This window comes from Echiichthys vipera (genome assembly GCF_963691815.1).
Source record: "Echiichthys vipera genome assembly, chromosome: 8".
Classification (NCBI taxonomy): Eukaryota; Metazoa; Chordata; class Actinopteri; order Perciformes; family Trachinidae; genus Echiichthys; species Echiichthys vipera.
This window is the reverse complement of record NC_139833.1, coordinates 23989519-23999357: the sequence shown is the minus strand read 5'-3', so window position 1 is coordinate 23999357 and position 9839 is coordinate 23989519. Positions and strand designations below refer to the sequence as shown.

Sequence of the window (9839 nt, the reverse complement as noted above, 5' to 3'; positions counted from 1 at the left end):
CACACACACACACACACACACACACACACACACACACACACACACACACACACACACACACACACACACACACACACACACACACACAAAGGTGTGTAAATCTAACATTTGCAGTACGTGTAAGATAGTAAAAGAAAGATAGTATTAAAATAATCCGACAATTCCAAGAAAAAAATACAAAAAAACAATAATCAAAGAGAACCCTTTTATTAGCAAGAAGTATAACAGACAGTATTAGTAAATATTGTATATACTGAATTTTGCTGGTCATACACAGGCTAATAACTCACTGGTAGAACCACTGTTATAATATATTAAATACGATATAGCTGTATTGGCTTTATGAATTCTGGTAAATAGAACATCATAATTAAAATGTATAACAATGAAGTCTTGTATTCTTCAGTTAATTTGGGGATTGGCCAAAATTAGATGTTTTTGTAAATTTCCCATTGCACAAATAAGGGACATACTGATAAACAAAAGCAAAAAGTGAAGTTCTATCTCACACAGGCTCTGCCCTTTACTGGACTCTATGGGTAACACTCCAAAATCAAGCATGCATTCACCCATTGAATTTTGCATAAATGTAGCTGGCCAATCAAGACCTAATACAAAAGTAATCCTTCTTCTGGATTTTAATTTTGCTTTTATTGATGTTTCCGTGTCAAGCAGGTGCTGTCCATCCGGTGGTACCAGTGGAGTACTGCACATGTGGAGCTTCTCGTTTGAATGCCAAAGTATTTAGGGTTCCAACACTGGTGCAAGGAAATACTAGTAGTGTTAGTCGTAGTAGTAGTGACAGCAGTAGCAGTATAGTAGTACAGTAGTAAGTAGGTGCCAGAAGAGTAGTGGTATTGTTAGTTTTAGTAGTCTCATATGTAAATTACCTTTCTCACACCAAAAAACACTTTTGACTCATGTGTAAATGAGAAATAAATATAAGACATACAAGAATACAATACAGAAAACAGATGAAAGAGAAGTAAATTATACAAGTTAAGGTAAAGTAGGGACTGTGTGTGCCAAGGTGTTATATACTGTACATTCATGAGTGATTGGTGAAGGTCAGCAACTTGACAGATGAATACGATAAGCTTTGTGCAAATGGAAATGTTGTCTTTAGCGCTGTGTTTGATTTTCGCAGGAATACCATGTATATGCACTTACTGTATGTGTTAATGGTGTGGTTGTTAGCACTGTCGCCCCAGAGGGTTCCCGGTTTGAATCGGGGCTGGGTCGTTTGCATGTTTTCCCCAGTGTCTCCGGCTTCCTCCCAAAGACATGCATGTTTAGGTTAATTTATTACTCTAAATTGCCCGTAGGTGGGATTGTGAGTGTGAATGGTTGTCTGTCTCTGTCTGTCTCTATGTGCCCGGTGATAGACTGGTGTACTGTCCAGGGCCTCACGCTCTATGTTACGGAATACGGGCAGTGAAAAAGATGATTACCCTGATGACAGTTGACAAAGTTACGTAACAGTACGAATACCCAGGATCTAGTGTTACGGATGTGTATCTTGCAAAACGTATTCAAATAATTCTAGAAATTAAAACCAAAAGTCACTCACTGTTATCTTTCTCTCTGTCAACACTGTCAGCTTCACACACCTATTAAACAAATGTCATACCTGGCTGCTATCCATAATGAACACGTATAGTTAATTCACCCCAACTTTAAATGTCACTGTGTATGATCTAAAGAAAAAGGGAAGGACTCTCTGTCTGTCTGTCTGTCCATCTGAATGTATTTATGTCCTTCGATTTTCTCAACAACCGTTCATCTGGTCGACTTCACATTTGGTCTGTGTATTGTGGAGGAATTATGTACAAACTGTGTAGTGTATTATGAGATTGTTTAACTGTTAGACCTCCAAAGGGCAGGATTTCTCTTCTTTGCGTACAACTGCCTTGAAAAACAAATAAAGAAGGAGAGGCACAAGATGTTACATTGTAGCGAAGAAGAAGTTTGCTCCTAAAAATAACCTGGTCCCAAATAGTTAGCTGTTAGCAAATGACAAGCATACCCGTTGCACTGCAGTGAGTGCACTGACATTCGTGCACTGTGTGCCCTCTGTACTGACACGTTCAGTACACTTTGTAAGTGCTTTCTCAAATCACACACTGCCGCCCCGCACTTACCGGAAATGACAATCATATTTCTTCTTATGTATGTTTTGCCAAAAGCTTTTCCATCAGCTCTTCAGCACACCTCCAAAAATCCTTGTGATCCTCTTTTTACATTTATAAAGTGAATCTAGTTGTTACCGCTCCATCCCACAGTTGTTCCGTTTTCCAGTTTGAATTTAGTCCCGCCTCTTCCTTTACGTAGACAAAACGGCGGCAATAGAGTGCGTTGAGCCGGATGGGGGGTGGGCAATTAGGGACACAGTAATAGTATATAGGGGGCTTTAGAAACAGCTAGCATCGACAGTTCACTAACAACATCAACGGCACCCTCATCCACCTCCACTATTTCCCAGTCATGTCCCACAAAATCCTCCTTCTCACCTACAAACCACTCCATGCACTCGCCCCCCATCAGACCTCCTACACCCCTACAACCCATTCTGTGGGGTTGTAGGGGTGAGACGTGTCTGCTCACCACTCCACACACACTCAATCGACCACAGAAACACCACAGCCTGCAGCCCAGAAAGTCTTTAAAGTTCAGTGCTAATCTCTTACACAGTGTCACAACAAATACAGAACATTCTAAACTTTATAAGGGTATTATTTATCCCAGAGCCAATGCACCAGATTGCTTTACATTATGCCATTTTCTTCATGTGTTTCTTGACAATCTAACCTTGTTTCATTATGTCTGTGTAAAAGGTTATGTAAAAGTTACTCTGGCAGCTGACTGCAAACCTTCAGAGATCTTAATCTTTAACCTTTGCCCACCTCAAAACTTTAAGCCTTGAAACCTCATCATTTTTGCATGACTGTTAATCCAAAGGGTGTGACACAACAGACCAGAGGTGGTGTCAAAGGGTCAATTCTCAATTTAATTAATGCAGTGTTCTTAGTGCGGGACTCAACATTGACCTGATTTGCATCAGCATTTATGCGTCACATAATGAATCATTTGCAGGATTTGATGGTATTTCTACTACAATGTTCCCCATGATAACTTGTGATGACTTTTTTATCAGCACTTTAATTTGTTGTGATGTTGCACCACCTAGTGGAAATACTAAGGGTTTCTCTTCCAGTGGAAATTAATATATTTGACCTTAATATAATTATTTGGCCCAGGATAGGAACCTTTGTTTTCTAGACAGCTGAATAACAATAGTTATGACAACCAATTCACATGTATATGGTTTGTATAACACAGTAAATATATTACACAATTCTAATACAGCAGTGTTTTATTCTTTAAAAAGTAAAGCCAAAAGTTTCAAATGAAGTTCCCCTCAACAAAGACAAAGACAGTTTAGGTATTTTTTTTATCAATGTATTAATGTTTTATTCTAATTACAATAAACAGAATATATCAGTCCCTTATTTGTACAAAAATACCTGAAAAGGTTACAATTAAGATTTATAAGCCATTCAACTATGTACAGATTGAAGCAAAGCACATTTTGAATACAGGAGCTCTCTCATGAAAAAGAGACAAGTTACTGTTTTCTTTTTTGCATTCCCTGAAATACATAATAGTTTATATTTTTATATATAGATATATTTTTACATTACTCATTTGTACAGCAACGGCATCTTGCTTTGTGACAACACTACGAAAATGCATGAGTCAAGATGACAAACGATGAATTCATCTTTGCAGGATCGGGGCCAATTCACTTTCAACTCCAAGAGTGAACTGAAAATACAAGCATTCATTCTCAATCACCTTTCGCCAGAATCATTCGGAGTGCCATATCCAAGTCTTAATAAAATTGAAAGGGTTTTGAGTGTGAACAGTCCCCTCTGAACGGTAGCGTTGTCCGATTTGGTCCACATGTTGTCTGGTTTGTGCAGAGAAAGAGAAGTCATCAGAGGCACCATCTGTGGTTACCTGGCTACCAAAACTGACACTGCCCTTTCCTGTCAGTTATTTTATCAACATGTTTGAGTGTCTATTTGTAATATTATGAAATTGATCAGATCAAGTAATCATTTTTTCTGATTTACTAGAATTGATGACAGGATATTGAGTGATGCTTAAGGGTGAATAGGTAACATGGTTAGAGATGGGCTTTTATATCAGCTCAGGTAGCCAGGCAAGTATATATTTTTAATAAACAGCTTAAACAATATAACGAATAACACTGTTAACTGTACTCTTTAAATAGTATTTCATCTACTCTATTTTGTTGCAAGGATATTTTTCAAGTAATCACAACTAGCAGATTGGGGCAGCACATAAAGGGGAAAAGTCTATCGTAACACCTCCAAGCTTGAAAAACTAAAATATTTATGAATTCATCATCACGTACATAAAAGTCAAAGAGAGCTGATGGACCAGTAGTTTTTAAACATGCTCCAAGTCACCCTGAGCATCCCAGTTACATTCATTTCTGTTAAGTGTAAAATTGTGGATATCCAAATCCCCTGATTTCTTTTTCATGGCTTCACTAATTGAATTAACTCTCTGCCTTTTGCATTTAAGTGGATTAGTAATTACAGTAAGTGGATATGAGAGTTTCTATGTAAATACCCACTCCACCTCCTTAAAGTCTACCTGTCCCTCACATCTGTTATCAGATGTCAACATATGAAAATATAGGGGGCTTTTGAAACAGCTAGCATCAACAGTTCAGTAATGTCTCAATAGCTTAGGATGACTTTCAAGCAACTACAAAATAATGTATGTATTTTTATAATCCAGATTCCTTTAAATATCCACATATTGAATATCAGTGACAGAATCTGTACAAAATAAACTCAAAATCCACATTCATGCAAAATAAACCTGACCTACTAAATGAAAGTCCTCCTTTCCGCTTAAAGGAGTTGAATACTGTTTACTACCTATCTAACAATCTCTGGTATGATTTGAATGACCTAAAATTGTTATATAAATGTTTAATGCCTATGTAAGAGTATGAAAAAATGTGACAATGCGTTACTGTGTCTGTATGAGTGTGTGGCGGGGGTAGCTGATATGCGTTTCTTCATCTAATCTAAGGATTTAAAGATTTTCATTAGTAACTTGAATGTAAAGGGCTTATTGCTACATCTAAATTTCAACAGTGCTTTCTTCAACGCAATATGATTAAACAGTGAATTATGAGAATGTTGAGGCCAACACGACCCAGTTTCCCAAAAACATTTGTGGCTTTATTACTTTAATTCATATCTGTTTTTGCTGGTTTAGGTCACCACAAAAAGTGATGACAGGAACACTTGAGGCTTTTTAACATAAAAGGGTCGGAATTCTTAACAGAATATATTTTTTTAATAGATCTGGGAGCATTGAAAACACTAATTAAAATGGTTAAAAAAAAAAAAAATAAAAAAAATAATCTCAGTGAGTAATGCTTTGGGAAACTCAGGTATTTTTTTGTTTTCAAGATTCCACTTGTCATCGATTGGAATGACAATGTTAACACTATGGATGCCAGTGTGCTTTAAAACATCACTTCATAACTAGCATTTATGATGACAAAAAATATTTCTAAACAAAAAAAAAAAATCAAAATAAAACAACAGGTGCTATGTCATTACAATAATTATAATATTAAATCACACTGGTCATCATCATTTCATAGTATTGACAATAGAAAACAGTACAGAACAGCGCTGAAGAAAAGAAATCTAAAAGGTTCAAGTAATCAGTCACATCCAGATAAATAAATACATTTTGCTGCAACAATACTTAAAAAATGATTGAGTCATTGCATCTTAGATAGATAATGGTGATCATGCACAAAGAGTCAAAATGGTGCGGCTATTCTGCATCATGACTGTTGATTGTTGGATCACAGGTAAGTACAAGTAGATCTAAATTGTCTGCTGACTGGTAACCTAACCACAACTACCACCAAAGCTTGGACTAAATAAAACTTTAAAATGTATGTTTTGGGGTAATTTCACTTATAGTCTTGGAATAACAAAACAAAACAAAAAACAGACCTTTGTGGTGCGTCATTTCAAAAAGGGTGATTATAAGCTTGGAGTGACAGATGAATGAATATCATTAGAAATACTTCCAATAACTTTGGGCATTTATCCACACTTCTTTCCAGAATTTGAGAAGGTAATGTTTTGCCATTCAATGTTCATCCATTTAGTTCTGATCTACCAGACATTAAAAACAGGTTAACCAGAGATACCTCGCTGAAATCTTCCTTTCAATATAGTTAATTACAGGAGTTCCATCGCCAAAACACGAATTGTTACCCATTCAAATTGTTTTGACTGACTGTGCGAAATTAGTAAAACTCTAGGAAGGACACTGTGTGGGAAAACATGTAGGTGTATCCAGTGCCCTCAAAGTAACTCAGTAAAAGTTCTACATACAGTACTCTGCTTAACATCTGATGCTTTTTGCAAACTCACTATTTTAAAATCAAGAGTCATGGGTTAAAGCAATCAAAGTGGGCCCTGAAGTACTTTTACAGTCAGAAGTCTGAGTCCTAACATTTCCAGTTTTACTCTGCTGCCACAGCCCTGACAGTGTATTTTCACAGCAGGCTAAATAAAGTGCAATGAGACCGGGTGAGACAGGCCGAGAGGAAGAAGAGATAAAGGGAGCTATCATTTCAATACACCTGTCTCTTTAAATATTATTCCCATACTGTAGCAACAGCTGACTTTTTGTAGACAGTTTGACTGAATTCGTAAAGAAGTTGTGTTCATTAGGCAGGACACGTATATGTGATACTGCACTTCCAGGCAGAAAAGGGCAGCATTATATGGAATGTAATGAACATAGTTTGCTATCGGTGTGGAGTCAGAGCACAGTAAACCATGCTCCTAGTTATTTATGCCTACCGTTACAGTAGGAAGCAATTTGTTGAACAATATGTGAAACATACTGTATGTGAAAAGAGGGTCCAGAACCAGGACATATGTTTTCCACAGGATCCACTCTCGGGGCTGATGTAATTTTATTTTGAAAAATATTGCAATTTCTCTTTACTTTGATTTGCTAAAAAACACCTGAAGGAAATGCTAGTGGTTATCCTTCCCTGTGCTGTGGTGAGAACTAAACAAAAGGTTCACACACCCATTGTCCAACTTACAGGTGTCACCATGCCTTTGCCTGCAGTGAACTACAGCATCTGCACTTACTAGTTTCCCCCAAATAGTTACCTGGTTTCACGTCTCAACTTTACAATCACCAAAACGGTCTAACTGGTTACAGAACTCCTCTCACTTTATTACTTTATTTCACCCTGAATGACACCATCGTTGGATTATTGCTGATTATTTTTGTGGAAGTTACAAACTTAAGGGGAATGGAGCATGCAGAATACGAGTACAGGATGACCTTGTTGTAGCATATGTGAATAGTGAAGAGCTGCAGATATCCAGAATGCAAAAGTTGGGCTTTAAAAATATATATTCTAAAAGAGTCTTTTGATAACAATACAAAACTGCAATGAATGTATCATTGAGAAAAGAAACCCTGTGTGGTGATAGATGAGCAAGTACATTACTGTACGGTGCATTTCAGATTTTGTAGCACCCACTACTAAAAAAATACTTCGTTTCAACAGTTCCAGATCTTTCCTTTAGCCACTTTGCTCCAGGCTAGTTTGAAGCGATAAACACATGTTTCCAAACGTCAAAAGGATTCAAAAGCAACACTGGGACCTCCAAATGTCCTGCGTGTTTACTTTTGACATGTCCTTGCATGGCTATGACACTAGAGGGCGGTGGCACCATCTCACAGTAAAGACAGCTGAAAAGTCATGCACCGTCAAAGGCCACTCCCAGTTCGATGAGTGCAAAACTAAGACAATCAACTCTCCATCTACAGTATTAAGTTTGAGGACGTGTGAAGAATGAGACTACAGTTTGCTCTCAGAGAGCAGAGTGGTTCACACGAAAGCTTGAACTGTTCTGCTGATTTGTCCAGTTGAAGGGAAACACAGTCTAAACTTGAGCTGCGTGAAAAAACCTTGAGGGTCACTGTGTCCAAGCTTATTGTTGACTATGGGTAGCAAGATTGTGGACGGTTTTGCAACAGCATTGACACAAACGGCAGTGTTCGTTTCCTTTATCTTCTCTCTTCTTGACTGAGGAACCTCAGGAGCAGGTTGTGCATCCGACTCCTCAAAAGGCGTCCAACAATTTAGCAGTCTTCGGCGAACTCACGGCAAGTTAAAACGACAACGAAACATCAGTCAATTCACCAGCTTCTTGTAAAGATAAAAACAAAAACAACTAACCAACAGAAAGATTCTTGTTGTTCTGTTTGTTTTAGGCAGAGTCAGGTCAAGTGATAGGGGACATGGGGTCAGATGATCCGAAGATGTCATAAGGCCACGACGGTGCACGGGTGTTTGAGTTTACAAGGCAGCACTCCTCTGTTGAGCTGGTAGAACTCCACCAGCTGAATCAGGTCGGTGAATTTGGTGGAGCCGTCGTCAAGGCTGAAGAAGACTTGGCCGTCCTCTTCACACTGCCAGTGTCAAAGAGTCCGGGGCAGGAGGGAGCAGTGACACATGGCAAGAGAAAAGAAAGGACCAGAATGTCAGACTTCTTTCTTTTTTCTTTTTTTTTTTAGGACTATAACAATGATTTTACATGTGTGGGCTAGTTAAAAATCACATATATAACCCATGACTGAATTTTTATGTACCCTTAGGATTCTTCTGAATGCACTTTGGATAAAACAGTGAGCTAAATGAATGCATCTGCAACCATATTATATTATTTTACATTGATTTTCTATATGGTAGAGCACTGGTTCTCAAACTGTGGTACTTGTACTCTGGTGGTGCTTGAAGGAATCTCCAAACTAAAAAAAGGAAACATTAATTAATAAATTTATATAATACTAAGAAAAAAACTAAACTTTTTAGGTCCGTGAAATGTAATTTAAAATAAGTTTAGCATTTCCTGTCATATTTTTGTTTCAATATCAGCCTGTTACGTAGTCATGCTCATGAGTTGTGAGCTAAACTGTGATTGCAAGAAAGTGAGCAGAGGTAAAATGATTGGTTTCACAGTTCTGATGCTAACCCTTCATACTGAAGCTGTGGCTGAAGACAATTTACAATAAATAATATTTTGATTATGAATAAACCTACTTGCTCGTAGCTGAATAGTTTCTACTTACGCTACTGCATTTTAACATTGGTCTTAGTGTTGGTACTTGAGAGAGCTTGATATTTTCTGAGGTGAAACCACTGTTGTACAGAGATCCTGGATTTTTTGGGCAACATGTTGTACTCAAGTAAGATCAAATCATCCATTGTCCTCTAAATGTTTGATGGTTTTCCTTTTGGGACTGACAGAGCTCACACCACAATTATTCACTGTCAGCAATAAAGTATAATGTTATTGGGTCAACTGATGCAGCAATGGGATCAAAAGAATAGGGCAGCATTTTGACATAAATTAGTCAGATCTTTTTTCAGCCAAGGACCCCTTACAAGATAGGAAATATTCTAGGGGGGGTCCCCCTTGTGAGTGCCCCTTGGAATCATGCAATGTAGAGGAGATAGATAGGCCTATTAGAGAGATATTAGACATACATTAAACGTTTTTGAAGACTCTAAGATTTATAGATTTGTTAGATCAGAATATAATGTATGAACTATTAGATATTAAATGTAAAAAGGCATTTAAGTATGAAGCCTTTAATGAAAAAAATGTATCATTATATTTTAAATGATAAAAAGATATAAAGAACTAAAAGACAGTTTTAATAATTAAACC

General features: G+C 37.4%; 1 protein-coding gene across 2 annotated transcripts in view; it reads right to left on the bottom strand.

Annotated features, from left to right (window-relative positions):
• Positions 1-3514: 3514 nt before the first annotated feature.
• Positions 3515-9839, bottom strand: part of grb10b (growth factor receptor-bound protein 10b) — a 72969-nt gene continuing 66644 nt past the window's right edge. For both annotated transcript variants that reach the window (XM_083918133.1, XM_083918134.1), the window contains exon 17: positions 3515-8577. In XM_083918133.1, the coding sequence (XP_083774259.1) occupies positions 8431-8577 (147 nt within the window). In that variant the 3' untranslated portion in view covers positions 3515-8430. The remainder of the gene's footprint in view (positions 8578-9839) is intronic.